The sequence below is a fragment of the Gavialis gangeticus genome, unplaced genomic scaffold (genome assembly GCF_001723915.1).
Source record: "Gavialis gangeticus isolate Ggan-Ray unplaced genomic scaffold, GavGan_comp1, whole genome shotgun sequence".
Taxonomy (NCBI): domain Eukaryota; kingdom Metazoa; phylum Chordata; order Crocodylia; family Gavialidae; genus Gavialis; species Gavialis gangeticus.
The window spans coordinates 77,757,376-77,772,673 of record NW_017728993.1 but is presented as its reverse complement, the minus strand read 5'-3'; the positions used below and the strand labels follow the sequence as shown (position 1 = coordinate 77,772,673).

The 15,298-nt window shown below is 42.6% G+C and overlaps 1 protein-coding gene across 1 annotated transcript in view; it reads right to left on the bottom strand.

The window, feature by feature from the left end:
• The window catches only part of CRB1 (crumbs 1, cell polarity complex component), a 173,018-nt gene that overhangs the window by 38,273 nt on the left and 119,447 nt on the right, over nt 1-15,298 (bottom strand). Inside the window, exons 10-11 of the mRNA XM_019528364.1 lie at nt 13,835-13,963; nt 8,399-8,525 (exon numbers count right to left, since the gene is read on the bottom strand). Of these exons, the coding sequence (XP_019383909.1) occupies nt 8,399-8,525; nt 13,835-13,963 (256 nt within the window). The remainder of the gene's footprint in view (nt 1-8,398; nt 8,526-13,834; nt 13,964-15,298) is intronic.

Sequence of the window (15,298 nt, the reverse complement as noted above, 5' to 3'; positions counted from 1 at the left end):
AAGTGCATGTGCTAAAAATTGAAAGGGTGGGATTAAGCAACCTCAGGCATAAAACATTCACCTGGAGTTCAAGACTGTAGGAAAAACACCTGCAGTCAAAGGATTTTGTACCAAGCTTATGAGGCTTGGAGCAAGATAATTTTTTCTTTTACATTTCCTGCTGCATTATCCTCCTATTGTTGATATACAGAGGATTTGATGCAGGCTATTTTTTTTAAGCTAAAGAGTATTGGGGTAAGGATTTATGAGGGCATTCAAAGTTCACCCAAGATATTTTTAAAATGTGCAAAACCACATGGTCCTCAGTAATTAAAATCATGAGAGATGATGCTATCAGCATTGGAGACTGCATACTGGCATATCAGGTGTCTACTTCCCCACCCCGTAAGAGGTGGCTGTTCCCCTTGGCCAGTACCAGGCATGCCCCATGAACTTAATACATGGAGAGGAAATGCTGAAACTTTAAGAAAGATTTCCAGTGGTCTGTCAGGAACTGAAAGTAAATAGGGGTTAACAAAGTAATTAAACAGGTTTTAAAATATCTGGCTAAAAATTACTTCCTTTACTCAGGTTTTAGTGTCTGAGGATATCATAATTTCAGTAACTCTCAGTCACCATGAATTGTTCCAGGGTAAATGAAAACTGAATTTCTAAAAACAAACAAAAGAAAAGGGGGGAGGGAATCTTTTTCTTTTCTCCTTTTTTTCTGCAAAATCTTTCAGAAAAAGCAGAAGCCTAATTTTTACAAAAATCATTTGCAAGCCACCTTAAGTTGTCTGAATTCAGTGCAGTCTCCACAGAAACCTTCTGCCATTCTTTCTCAGCTTAAAATATCTTCATTTGAATCCCTGCTTTTTAATAAAACAATAATTTCAAAGTAAAGTGAGTCCATAGATTAGTAAAGAATGTGGATATATTTAGTGTTTACATACAAGCTGCAGTTGCTGTAAAGAATAGCGATTATTGGATACTATTATATTAAGCAGCATAAGCTGTTTTCTATTTTTCTTCTGCTTTTTCAGCACCCGTGCCTATTTTGCTTACAGCTATACACTAAAACCTAGCAAACTTCTGTATTCTCCTTCTAGCATTGGAAACTGGGGGAAGAGCAAGGTTCAGGTCTAAACAGAGAAGTCCCAAGTGAGTCCATTTACTGATGACATTTGGTGAAATCAAAATAGCAGGCACCTAATATATTCTGGAATAAGAAATAAAGGACTCTTGTCCACAGGGAGAAACTAATGCTCCTCTCATGAGAAAGCATCAGTCTGCTGAAATACGTAAGGGGCCATATATATTATCAGATATCACACAGGGCAGGAAAGCTGGGTTAAGTACAGACATTCAAAAAGCCTGAGTGTGAATCAATTCAATCTTTGCAGGTTAGTCTAATCTACGTAGATTGAACCAAGAGCCAAGAGAACAGACATTCACTTTTGATTCCAGAAATGTGGCCACATGCCTGCAGTGGCTCAGGCTGGAAGCTGGGGGACACAAGAGCGAGACCTCCCTTTCCCTTCAGCAGTAGCCAGAAGGATGGAGGGAAGCTGAGTTGAAGTGGAGCATGGCCAGGCCCCAGAAGGCTGATTGGGGCAGGGTTTAAACCCCCACCTTAGCCTGCACAGTCCCTAGCTGAAGTGTACCTAGAGGGGAAAGGGGGAAGCAGCCCCTGACAAGTATTCCCCCCCACCTCGCCACTTGAGTGGTGGGAAGCATGGCCAGATGCTGGCCCTGGCTGCAGCCTGAGGTGAAGTGGGGAGGAAGGTGGGTTAAAATTCCCCCCTCCCCCCCCTCCTACCTGCATGGGTTGGGGTCCTGTGCCAGTGGGAGATGGGAGGGAGGGTGGGATTAAGGCCTCAGGCTGCTGCTTGGGCTGGTCACAGCCCCTGCTACTCAAGTGGCAGACTGGGGAAATGGCCTGACAGGGGTTGCTATGCCCCTCCCTAGCAGACCCTGGCTGGGGTCTCATGCCAGTAGGAGAGGGGAGGAAGCAGGGGAATTAACCTCCCTCCCTCCCCCCTTCACCACAGGCTGCCACTGGGCCTGGCATCTGGCAATGAGCCCTGCCTCTTGAGCAACAAGTGGGGGGAAATGCCTAACAGGGGCTGCTCTATCCACTCCAGGCAGACCAAGCTGTGTCACCAGGCACATTTCCCACCCTCAGCTCCTTGTCAGCCAGCCCTCACTGCTCCAGCTAGAGAGCAGAGAGGTGGGGTCAACCTGTTCTGCTCAAGCAGGCAGCCCAGCCCAGGGCTGCAAAGCATCCTGGGATGCTGGGGGACTGTGATTTAACTTGAACCAGGAAGGGGTCTGGGACAGAAGTTCTATAAATCTGTTTGACCTAAATCAGTTAAGTCTGATATTACATTCAGTCAGGTTTATCTTAAACCAGTTTTGCCATTTTGAAACTGGTTTATGTGCACTGAACTTCTGTTTTGTTACAGGTTTAAACCAGCTTCTAATCACCTAAACCAGTTTATGTGTAACTTTTGTTCCTAAACCTGCAGTCTAAGTTTTTGGATAATATACTTGTGAAGTGTAAATATTCAAAAGTCATGGTATGCTTAAAACAACTGAAAATAGTTATTAGCATAAAAATGAGAAATAGTAAACATAAAGAGACATAGACAAGAGATTTATTTTGCATATAAAGATAGGAAAGCGATGTACACACACAAGGTAGTCAAGAATACAGAAGTACAAAGAGGAAAGGAGCAGCATTTCTGAAATCAGGAGATGTTTCATGATGACAAGGCATTAGATGAAGGAAAGAAATCATTTACAATCACAGTGGGTAAAGTGGTATTTGTGATATGTATACAGATGAAAAGAGCCTGAATTGCTTCTCTACTCTTAGAATATTTCAAATGAGTAACTTTTTATATAACATGATATATATAAAATATATACCAGATACTATATATACATATGAACTTAAATATCAAGCCTCTAGATTTGATGAAATAGTTTGAGATCTCTATGCATATATATATTCTTTGGTTTTCATTTCTTTTTAATTTCATGCATGTACATACAGTATACCAGGAACCCTGATATTAAACACATTGCTCTCCATATTCCCAGCCACTAATGCCAATCTGAAATGAATTATCTGAGATGGTTTTGCAACATACTGTTCCTGGGCCAGTTTCTGCAGTCCACCTTTATTCCAAAAACCATAATCATGCATCAACTCCCATTGACTTAAATGGACTTTGAGGTAGAACTAGTGAGTAAATCAAAATAGTCCCACATAAAATTTTGAATAAAAATATTTGTTCATTTTTTTTCATTAACATTTTTCAGCTTTCCCACTGGGAATTTCAAGCTTCAAGTTGTTTTCAAAGCAATATTTTGAAATTCTATGAAAATTTTTATTTCAACTCTAAATCTCAGGGTGGATTGTTTTTCTTGTTTTTTTTTAACATGAAAATAAAGCAACATTTTACATTTAAATGAAATGAAGACTAGTTTTGTTTTGAAATTCAAAATAAAATATTTCATTTTTGCTTTTTCAATTTCAAATTGCTAAATAAAGTATTTTGTATTTAAATGTGACCAAGTAAACATTTTCATTTTACCTTTTTTTGCAGAAAAATCAAATATTTTCCAATGAAAAAAATTGATTTCAATTAAATGAGACTTTTCAGTAGGTTCCACGCAAAAACATGGACTAGTTTGAATTAATGCACATGCCTAAATATTTTCCTGAATTGATGTTACATTGTAGAGATGGGGTTTAAGCATAAATATAATACCATTTTTTGAATATTTGCTAGCTTTCATAGTTGAAACTGGCTGAAAGTCTGTAATCACAGTCACGTTCTACAGCCAGTCTTTGATTATCCAAAGTATTCTATTTTGATGTGAAATAATATTCCTAGGAGGACATATAATATATTTATATCCTTCATAATCCTACAATAAATTAATCCCTAATAATAGGACATACATTGATACACTGTTTTCACAGACATATGACTTATTTAAAAAAAACAGAGGAAGGGAATGAAACTTCTTGTTGGACATTCTATTTTTACAAATGATTAACAACAAAATATGTCAAGCCTTCTCCAGGAAAATAAAGATAAAGATAACAAATCAATTTTCTTGGTGTAATGCAGTTATTATAAAGCAATTTATTACACTTATGTTTTCAGACCAAGGCAGCTCCTTGAGACATTAACTTGTTGCACATCACAGGGACACAACAGCATATTGTATGCACATATATAAAAAAGGACTTTGTATCTGCATTTATGCAAAAATATGAATAAACTATTTTCAGTGACCCTATTACTGCTTCAAATATAACCTGAATGCCATTCATATAAAAAGTTGATTTGGTGGGAGAATACGATAAAACATTTGTGTCACATCAGTGAGAAATAAAACCAAAAAGGCCGAATTCTCATTTAATGAAGGCTGCTTTATACAACCATGGCATAAGGCCTTTTATACACAGTCATAGCTTTATAAAGTGAACTTGGTGTAAATAAGAATCACATCTCAGTAAGTCTAATCTGTAGCTTAATGAGTTGAGCTGAAGAAGAGGACTCAGGTTTGGGAAAGGGAAAATTGTTGGATGTTATACCACTGGGACTGCAAATAGAAGTAAAGGCCAGTTAGCAATTACACTTACAAACCATAACTTAAGGAGACTACACTGGACTGGACCTCCACTAATGTAACATGAATAATAATGAGCAGAGAGAGGTAGTTAGCTGTGTTAGTCTGAAGTCAGGCAGAAGTCAGGGTAGAGATGCACCTTATACTCCTGTTACAGTAATGACGAAAGAATCCCTCTGGTTGTCACCTACAGCCCCCAGCCTGACCATCTTGGACACATCATTAATGACCTCCATCCCTCCTGGAAAATGGTGACTATCTCAAGGACAAACCTCTTCTGGCTTACAGATGGCCTTCTAACCTCAAGCAGTCTCTCTCAAACAACAGGCTCCCTCACTAAGGAACCAGGCCTTACAATGGACCCAGATGTAAGCTGTGCCCCCACATCTATACAGACAATATCATCACAGTATCAAATAACATGGAGTAGAACATCCAAAGTTCATTCACCTGCACCTCTACCAATACCAGAAATGCCATCACCTGCTTATATCACCTACTTACATGCATCACCTCTCTGCTGTCTACATTGGACAGGCAGGGCAACCCTTACATGCAAGAATGAGGAGATACCAGTCTGACAAAAACACGAAAAGCCTGTGGAAGAAAACTTGAACCTTCCTCAACTTTCCATTTCTTACTTCAGAGAGGTTGTTCTTGAGCAACAGAACTTCATAAGCTGACTCAAATGTGAAACTTTGGAACAAGAATTCATCCACAGAAGGATTAGGTTAAATATGGTTTAAACGGGGACAATGAATTCTTATCTCATTACCTGGATTAACTTTTATGACCCCCTTTCTCCTATGGATTTATTACTTGTTTGCCTCTCCCAGGTCTTTCCCCCACTCCTCTCCCTCCCTTAGCTGTCTTTTGTATCGAAATCATTCTCTGTAGTTGATAGACTGCTCTGTGCATGTCTTTTCACAGCATCTGACGAAATGAGCATTGGCTCATGAAAATTTATGCATCTCTGATTTGGTTAGTCTATTTGGTTCATCTCTACCCTGCCTCTGCCTGAATTATAATGCTCCAATAGAATATTGCACAAATCCTGAGTAACCTTGACATACGTAAAAAAAACTTGTTTTAAATGAGAAAAAATCATAAGTATTTCGTGATAGATTGTTCCAGATTCAACAGTGCACTTAAGTATACAGGAAAACACTCACTATTCGTGGGTTTGGCATTCACAGTTTCAAATGTTCACGAATGCCGAACCTGCATTTGAAATACACTTTATACACTTACAGGAGCTTCTTGGGAGTTCTGCGCTTGCTGCCGCTGGGCTCCTGCCACTGCTGCTGGTCTCCTGCCGCCGCTGAAACTGTGGTCTCCCCTCAGCCACCGGGGACACTGCGTTCATGAATGCAGACTGCGTTCATGAATGCCGACTGCGTTCATGAATGCAGTGCCTTATTTGTGCATTTTGCCATTCACGGGGATCATGAGAATGTATCCCCTGCAAATGGTGAGTGTTGCCTGTATACCTAAATTTTAACATATACTTAAGTGCAGTTGATTTCCATTAGCTCGTGCTCTCAGACACATATACATGTCCAGCTTCTTTGCTAAACCCATCCCATTATGTGATGTTGAAAAATTGTGTGTAATTTGTTGTCTTGCTGAATGAAAATTAAGTTCAGTTTATTAGGGATTCATCCATTAAGTGAAAAATACCTGTAAGTAAGTCTCTTTTCCCTGTGTTATTTGTTGCACCACATTCAAGAATAACATAAATTTACCTAAAATGCCAACAATTTTGTAATGAACAAAATTTGACATCTGATGTCTTGAATATTTATTAAAACTAATACTTTCAAGTCATTTTGTATATTAATTTTCAGCACAACTGCATTTTATTTCAGTCTATTGAATTTTATTGGAGATGGATAGTTGTATCGGCTGATCCTACTACCAGGGAAGTCAACAAAAATATTCAGAGCTGGCCTTAGGGGTGGGCAATGTGGGTGACCTCTTAGTGTACCATGGTCAGGGGAGTGGGAAACACACGTACATATACAAACACATGCACACGTCTGAGCAGCCCACACTCACAGAAGTGCTTTCCCCCACCCCACCCCACCCGATCCCTGCCCCAGGCAGAAGGAGCAGTGCCCAGTCCAACCCACCCCCCGCCTCCAGCTGCTGCTCAGAAGAAGCCAGGCTGGCCACAGCACATGTGGGCAGGGTGGCACCTGCTCCAGCCTTTCTTGCTCCCACACAGTAGCTACGGTGCCAGCCTGCCCACCTGCCTGGTGCACCATGCCGCTCTACCTCCCTGCCAGACTGTGCCCTGCACACCTGCCTCTGCCTGCAGAAGCACTGCTGACCTGGGGGGGAAGGGACATCAAAATATAAGTTTGCCCAGGGCACCATTTCCCCTAAGGCCACCTCCGAGAATTTTGTTTCTGATTCTAACAGGAGCAAGATTGGGCTCAGTATTTCCAGTGATGGCTAATTCAAGGTAATATCTTACTACCTACTGAGTCTACCTTCAATGAACCAAATTTCTGAATCGTTATTGTTTGATAATATGGTGCATTATATGAGAGTAATAAAATGCTTATATTTTAAGTGTAAAATCCTGGCCTTCCTAAAGCCATTAGGATCCATGGATTTTACCACAGGTTCTTATCTTCTCTTGTCATGGCTACTCTGATCCATTATAGTGAAGGACTCTGGGAGAACATACAAAATATAATACCTCAATGAAAATAAGGTGAGACATTGTTTCAGGTCTGCTAGCAGCTGTCCAAAATAGAGCAGAGACCAAAGCAGAAAGTGCTTCATGAACAAGGTCTGCATGTTTATGCTGGGGCCTTGTCATCTCTCATGTTTATGTTGAATAATAGAAATCAATATGATACTAGTTGGAAAATTAACTTCTGCATTCGAAGCCAGAATTGAAGAATTATTTAAATACAACAAAATGTTTTGCTTAAATTAAAAAAATTAGAAAATAATGTTTAAAGCTGTATTTTTATTGCTTCTCTGAGTCCTAAATTAGTTTACTGTTCAAACAAGGCATCTTCTGTTATGTTTCAGTGACTTTAAGGTCCTTGTTATACAGTAATTGTGTGTGGCTCCTGGAGCTCTTAACGCCAGCCGCTCTAGGCTACCCCTTAGTATAAAATCCCTACTTTCCCCCTCCTCCCCCACCCCAGCTGGCCCAGATCAGGCTCGCTGCCCTCCCTGCCCCCTGCCTACATGTGGCTGCCCCTGCTATCTGTTCTGGGGGAGCAGGCAGGTAATGGGTAACCTGCCTGTCTGGCCACTGCTGCTCTCTGGTCCAGGTTAAATGCAGAGAAGAGCACCCATGCTGTAGTGTTGGTGGCAACTGGGCAGCCAGGTTAACCTTCCCTGCCTTCTCCCCTGAGACAGACAGCATGAGCAGCCATAAGTAAGTGGGGCAGGGGGGAGACCCAGAGGTGGGTGTGAACCAGGGGAGCCCTGGGGAACAGGGGGCAGGAGGGAAGCCTGAAATGGGAGCAGAGTGGGATTCTCACCTTCCAATCCTCCAGACCCCTGCTGGCCTGAAGTGTGACTGCTCCAAACTTGAACTAGCCCTAACACCGCTCAACATCTGTGCGGCTCCCAGGGTAATATGTAACAAGGCCCTAAGATGCTAATATAGAGATTGCTAATAATCATCCTGTTCACCCCACTCAACTGCTGGCTCATCATCCATTCGCAGGATTAGATAGGAGAGAAGTTGAAAGAGATTCTGCCACAATAATAAAGAGACATAAATGGAGAGGTCGCTTACATCTACCTCACAGCGGGGGCCGGCAAAGCTCAAGTCACAAATGCAGTAGAACTTGTTGAGTAAGTTCTGGCAGAGGCCTCCATTCAGGCATGGATCAGAGCTGCACTCATCAATGTCCATTTCACATCTAGGAGGAAAAAAAAGCCCAGCAGACGATAAGCTTTAGTAATACAGAAAAAGTAACCTTAGAAAGAGGAATGGTTCACTCAGGCCACTGTTTAGTCAGAACTTTAGCTGCCTAACTGCACTTCAATCTTTTGGCTCCTTGTACTGTTTAGGAATGCAGGTATTCAATGGTAGATGTCACAGACATGCCATTTAAATGCTTGATTTAGCCTATAGGCATGCAAAATGAGCTTTTATGCAAAGTTCATAAGCACTGACTGCCCAAAGGAGTTTTTCATCTACTGACTCCTCTGTGAAATCCTATGAAATATGAACTTTCATTTCTACCCAGGACAACTTTTACAATCTTTTCTCCAATGCCTGATGAAGGGTGTTTGTGTCCAAAGGCTTGCAATTAAAGAATTATTTTTGCAAAAATCTTGTTGGTCTAATAAAAGATATCATCTATATTACCTGCTAGAAATGCCAGTAGAGGCCCAGTAAAATCCCTATTGATCTAGCTGAGGATCAGAAGCCCCAGGAAATGTAGATATGTTCAGTGTAGCATAGTCTTAGATTGTAAATGTTTACTGAAATATACAATGGCCTTCACAATTTTCATTATAAAATAAAATTAATTGTATTTGAGTTCTCATAGCTTTTCATGACAATCTAACATGCATTTAAAAGTGTACTGTGACTGATTTGTTAATTTAAATGTTTTTTGTTGCTGTGACAAAACTTTTCCCAATATTTTACAATGACCCACAAACCAGTCTTAATATCATCTAATGAGTAGACCCAATCTGTTTTTGCAAAAGAAATATGTTTATGAAATTTTCTCTGAATTGCAATAAGTTTGACCATAGTCACAGTCAATTTCAAGCAATCCTGCCAATAAGTTTTGCTTGTATAGATGGTCCGAGAAGGGCTCTTATTCACATAAAACACTCATACTTGATTAATTAATTAAAATGTTTCAATTGTCCAGTCACTGAACAATGATGGTAAGATGATAACATGGACTGTAGTGGATCAATTATATAGCTCAAAGTGATGCAATTTGGCAAAAGCTTTCCAATATAAAAATGTTCAGGCATAGAAGCACACTTAGACTTTGTGGGAACTTAAGTCCATTGGAATTTCAGTTCAAGCTGGAAATTGAACTCCCTTGGTTCATGTTGAAATTCCCAGCTTTAAGTCCATGAGTTATTTTGTAATAAATAGTTTGAATTTTTCTCCTAAAAATGAGCTTTCCATGTCTGAATACTACCACCCTCTTTCTTTTGTGCTTGACCCAAAGTCTGTCAAAATGTACTTCAGTAATTTTCATAAGGCATAGGTTGAACATTTTCTGAGGGACTGGCTATGCTCTTAAAAGAATACTGTACATCAATTTTATCAATCCAATTAATAAGTGAAAAAGTGGTTTTTAATTTCCCTATGCTCACATGTTACCATACTATATGCTGGTAAAATAAGTCCTGTGTATTTTACACATGGTAACAATCTGATATAGTTTACTCACCGCTGTTTACCTGTTGGCAACTTGGAGGAAAGGTATGAAATATTTTTGCAATTTAGGGACCAAAAAAGTGTAGGTGTCACTGAAGTGCTCTATTGTGGTGCTGCAGTCTATAAGCAGCATCACCATTTCAATTAAGATCATGGAATCTATAAAATAAAAGTTATTGCCAGCCAGTGGTGAAGGATGTAAGAAAGGATTCATTGCCAAAGCTCTAGTTAGCAAGATGCCTAGGGGTTAGGAGGGAGAAGCCCCACCCCCACATACACACACACTTTTCTCCTACCTTGAAGACCCCAGCAAAATACACACCAAACACTGGGGGAGAAGGTGATTTATTTTTATTTTTCTCCTTTTCCAAATCTTCTGGGATTGGCAGGAGGCCTTTCTGGCTGTCTGAGATAAATATTATAGCACAGCAGTGATTGCCAAGTGCAGCCTGTACTGGGTGGGCAGGAATGTTTCATTTCATCTATCATTTACAACTTACTGTAGTGATTCCACAAAGTCAGTGGGCATTAAAAAGTTATTTAAGAGAGTCAGAAAACTTGAGTTGAAACTTCTGTACTCGCTGAGTTGCACAGCTTGAGCCTGTGGGGGCTTTGGACACTGCACACTACTGATTTAATTTTCTTTGTATTAAGAGCAAAATCATTTGTTTTATGTTTTCTATCTTTTTATAGCAACATTTCTATCACTGCTATTGGGCAAAGTGCTGAATGCCTCTGAACAAAACTTGAGTTAATTTGTTAGGATAGGGACTACATCTTCCTCTGCTTGTACAGCATCTTGGACAATGAAGCCCTGATCCTGACTGGGAATTTGTGTACTGTTGAAATGCATAGAATTAATACAAATAATAAACTGCCTTGGTACAATGCAATACAAATTTAGGCATGTGTGCAGTAGGCCAGTCCTTCTTGCTAGCTAAGAGCTGTGCTAAATTTATGCTTAAGTATAAATCTATACTTAATAATTTATAATAATTATGTATAATAATTTCACATGTAATAAATAGCAAGTTACAATGCCAGTTTGTGTTTAGTGTAATGCCCTACTCTGTCAGAGAACATCTCTTATATCCAGACTGGATGACAGCTCAGTGAAACCGGTTGACACCATGTATATTTGGCCTTGGACACACATTACTTTTGTACCACTACATACACCCTTATAGCCCTATATAAAATGAGTGTCCATATATTCAAGCTGTTTGTAGCACTACAAAAATGGTGGACCCACCACAAAGACGTTGTGGCTTTCAATAGAAATTTCTTTGTAGTGGTACATGTACATTGTGGACTGTTAGATGTAGTGCTACAAAGGTCTCCCAGACCCCAGCATCCCAAAAGTGCTCTGTTTTTCCTTCTGCCCCTCTAAGAGAGAGGAAAAGAGAGCAGTTGACATCCTAACAGTCCACAGTAAGCATAATTGCAGCCTTGTTGCTCTGTTTCTCTTCAGTGGAAATAGCCAGTTGGGCACTGGACACTGCCTGATCAGCTGCTGGTGTCATGGTTCTCAGATCGCTTGATCAGCTGTTGTCACCCTGCATCAACAGCTGATGAGGCTGCATTGATTCTAACAGGGCACCTCTGCTCCTGCTATTAGAAAGGCCTGAGAGGGTGAGGGACTCGAGGCCAGGAAGGACAATAAGGAATAACAGGTGGACGAGGCCTGGGACACATAAGGTCAGGTGGCCAATGAAACAATTAGCTGCACCTGGTCACTGGGTACAGAAGACCTGGTCAGTTGATCAGAAGAAGCTTGGGTTTGGGGATATAAGGCTTGTCTCTGACCATGCAGGGTGCGGCCCCTGCCTGAAGCAGGGAGAGAAGTTTTTGGGAGTAGGGGGCTGCTGGAGATGGACAGTAAAGGCACCCCAGCCCCCCAGCTGAACTGGGGAAGAAGGCTCCTATGGGTAGGGTTTACAGAAAACATTTACCTTGAGGAGGGAAAGTATTTGTGTTATGAAGCAGCTGGCTTGTGCTTTTGTTCTGTTTGTATTGGAGCACTGGATAGTGGCTACAGGGCTGGAGGAGGCCATGAACAGGGGTGCTTGTGTGGCACCCCCTGCTACTTGTTCCAGGAGCTAGCCCTGAGCTAACGGGGCTAAGGCTGGAGGTAAGACTGAAACCCTAGGAGGGGTTTCAATCCTAAGACTGAAACCCAAGGTAGGGCTGATATCTGGGAGCTGAGGTCTTAAACAGTAGACCAAATCTGAGGGTGCGGCTAGAGAAAAAGGGGGCCATGGCTATGACAGCTGAGGCTCCGACAGTCCTGAGAAGCGTATGGGAGTGCTCCCTTAAAACAGAAGCACTCAAAAGGGAGTACAGGCTGCCAGATAAAGCAACCAGTGAAGCTACCCCACGGACTGGCTCCCTAAACAACAAACAAAATCATGTTAAAGGCATTGAGAGACTGGAGGTGAGGTGGGCCAGGGGTAGGGAAGATCCTGGTGTCAGGGTACAAGCACCTGTCACTTTAAGATGAAAGGCTGAGAGAGAAGCAGCCTGCAGGTGTGGCCAAGTAGAAAGTCATCTGACCAGAAGGGGACTGGGCTTGAGGTATATAAGCCCAGGGCCAGGGATCCCAGAAGTCAGCAGCCCAGGAGAGGCAGCTGTCAGCAGGGCTGGGGAGCCTAAGAGTGGGGCCAGAGTCTAGGGAGCCTGAAGGTCAGGGACCACTGCTGGCAATTGCCATGGCCGGGGAGCCCAGAGATGTCAATTGGCCAGGAGTGGGGTCAGGGCCTAGAGAGGGGCCTAGGGATTACTGCCAGAGACTGAATGGTCTACAGAGCTTGTAGCCCAGGAGGGTCAAGGAATTGGGACTGGGAGCCCATAGATCAGGAAGGGCACATGTTAGCATGCCATCTGAGAGGCATGGGAGTGGGTATTGGGGAAGATGGAACCCATGTAATTAGCCCTTAAGGCTAATTGCAAATTTTTGACCATGGGCACCTCTGGTCATAAGAGTAAAACCAGGCTTGGGAAGCCCTGGGGAACCCTCCCTTTCTCTAAAAGTTAAATAACATCAAGGCCTGGTGGGGGAGTGAAGGGGAGATTACCCAAGGAGAGTCACAAGTGGGCAAGGGCCAAGTGGCCACCAGGGGGCATCATCCACCCCTGGGACAAGCACTTGTTACACTACCACAGTGGCAGAAACAGCTGACTGGCTACCAAAACCACCCCAGCTGTTCCCACTGCAGCTGGGTTTTGGACAGCCTGATCAGCTGTGTGTTCCCGACTGGCTCACCTGGCAGGAAGAGAACTACAGAGCAATCCCCTATTACCATTTGGCTGGAAAACATGTCTTTGAGAGGACTCTAGCCAGGGAATTATGCACGTGTGCACAACCTCATAGCATGCTCTTTTTGTAGCACTAAAAATGAATGTGTGTCCAAAGGCATTTATATGGGCATGCATCTGAATCATCAAAATGTTCTATTTTGTCATATTTGGAACTAGCATGGACCCAGGAACATGTGCATGTAGAAAGAGGTATGTAAAATATAATGGCATTCAGGCAAAAAAATCTTAAAATAAATTAATTCCTCGTTGAAGTCACTGGAGCTGCTGAAATGAAACTGCCTTGCTCTTGAAGTCTTGAATTCACGCTGACCTCAGAGAGGACTACTCCGTTTAACCTCTGTGTCTCTTATTGCAGGAGTAGGATTGAAGCAGTGATACCATTTCAATCACTCCTCCAGAAAGAGGATGCTTTCTGGAAGAGATGTCCCGTGAAGCCTGTGCAATACTCCCGACACCCTGCAGTGGGGAAAGTACATGATAAATTCTAAAGTGTCTCACCGTTCTCCAGTAAAGCCGGGTAGGCACATGCATCTTAGCTTGCCATCACGCTCAGTACAGTTGCCATAGTTGTAACAAGTGATGTTTTTCTTCTCATTCCCACAGACTGTAGAAGGTAACCTTTTGTATCTAGATAAATAAGAAAGCCAACTTAACACTGCACAGGCCTCAGGATGCAGAGGGCCCACCTGGGATGTCCCCTCCATCCCCCTCCTCCCCCCAAATGCATGAGTGATGTTGGAGCCATGCAGACCCTACCCTCTGCTGCTTGGGCTGTGATGGTGATCTGTGGTAAGGGTGTGCGAAGCGGGCCCTATTCAATTCAGATTTGGCCCAAATTTGGGACAGTGATTCAATTTGTTGATTCAGATCACTGTCTCTGATTTGATTCAGCCCAATCAGAATCTGAAGATTTGATGCTGAATCAGAGAATCAGGGATTCAGCCATAGACACGGCTTTAAATATTTTTTCTACATACCTTGAGGTACCAGTATGGCTTGTGAATGCTGGGATGCATGGAGCGTCCCACAGGAGAACAGGCGGGCTTCTCACGTGCTTGGCGGCAAACCCGGAAGTGGGCCAGAAGTACTTCTGGTCCACTTCTGGGTCTGCTGGGGAGCATACTGGAGGGCACCCCCCACCCCCAGCTCGGTAATCGGCCTTGGGGGGACCCCAAGTGCTCCCCCAGGTCCAGGAGGCACCAGTTGCCGAGCCATGGGAGTGCGAGGGAGCCCCCCAGTGTGCTCCCCAGTGGACCGGAAGTGCTTCTGGTCCACTTCCAATCTGCAGCTAAGCACACTGGGGATCCCCCCTTGCTTCTGTGGGACACTCCATGTGCCCCAGCATCACAGCATTTATGGGCCACCTGCTACCTAGAGGTATGTAGAAAAAACATTGTAAGCTGTGTCTATGTCCAAATCGCCGACTCTTTCCAAATCTCTCTGAATTGATTTGCAGGGTTCTGATTCGATTCAGAGAAATTAAAGGATCCTCTGATTCGATTCAGATTCAGAGATTCAGCCACCGAATCGGGCTGAATCTCTGCCTAATCAAATCAGGGATCAAAGCTTCGCACAGCCCTAATATGTGGACTCCTGGGTCCTCTCATGCCATGTTGCAGTGGAAGAAGTGGCTGCAGGGGCCCCTGAGCCTAATGTTATCCACTGCCAGCCTGGTGCCTGCCAGCCACCAGTAGGACAAAGTCTAAATTGTTCTTGTTAATTTATTTAGCAGTCCCATGTGTGCTCCATCAGAGTTTAAGGCATCTCCTGAAAGCACTGTAAGACTCTTTTATTTGGGCAGACCTTCAACAGACAATTATGTTATCTGTGGAGTTTGTTCTTCACCTGCTTTCATCTGTTTTTATAATTCTTCTGTTTTCTATTGTAAACTACCCTTAGCCTGTCTTGCAGAGGGCTGGGATAGACATCTAATAAATTAATTAATTTAAGTACGCCAGTCTG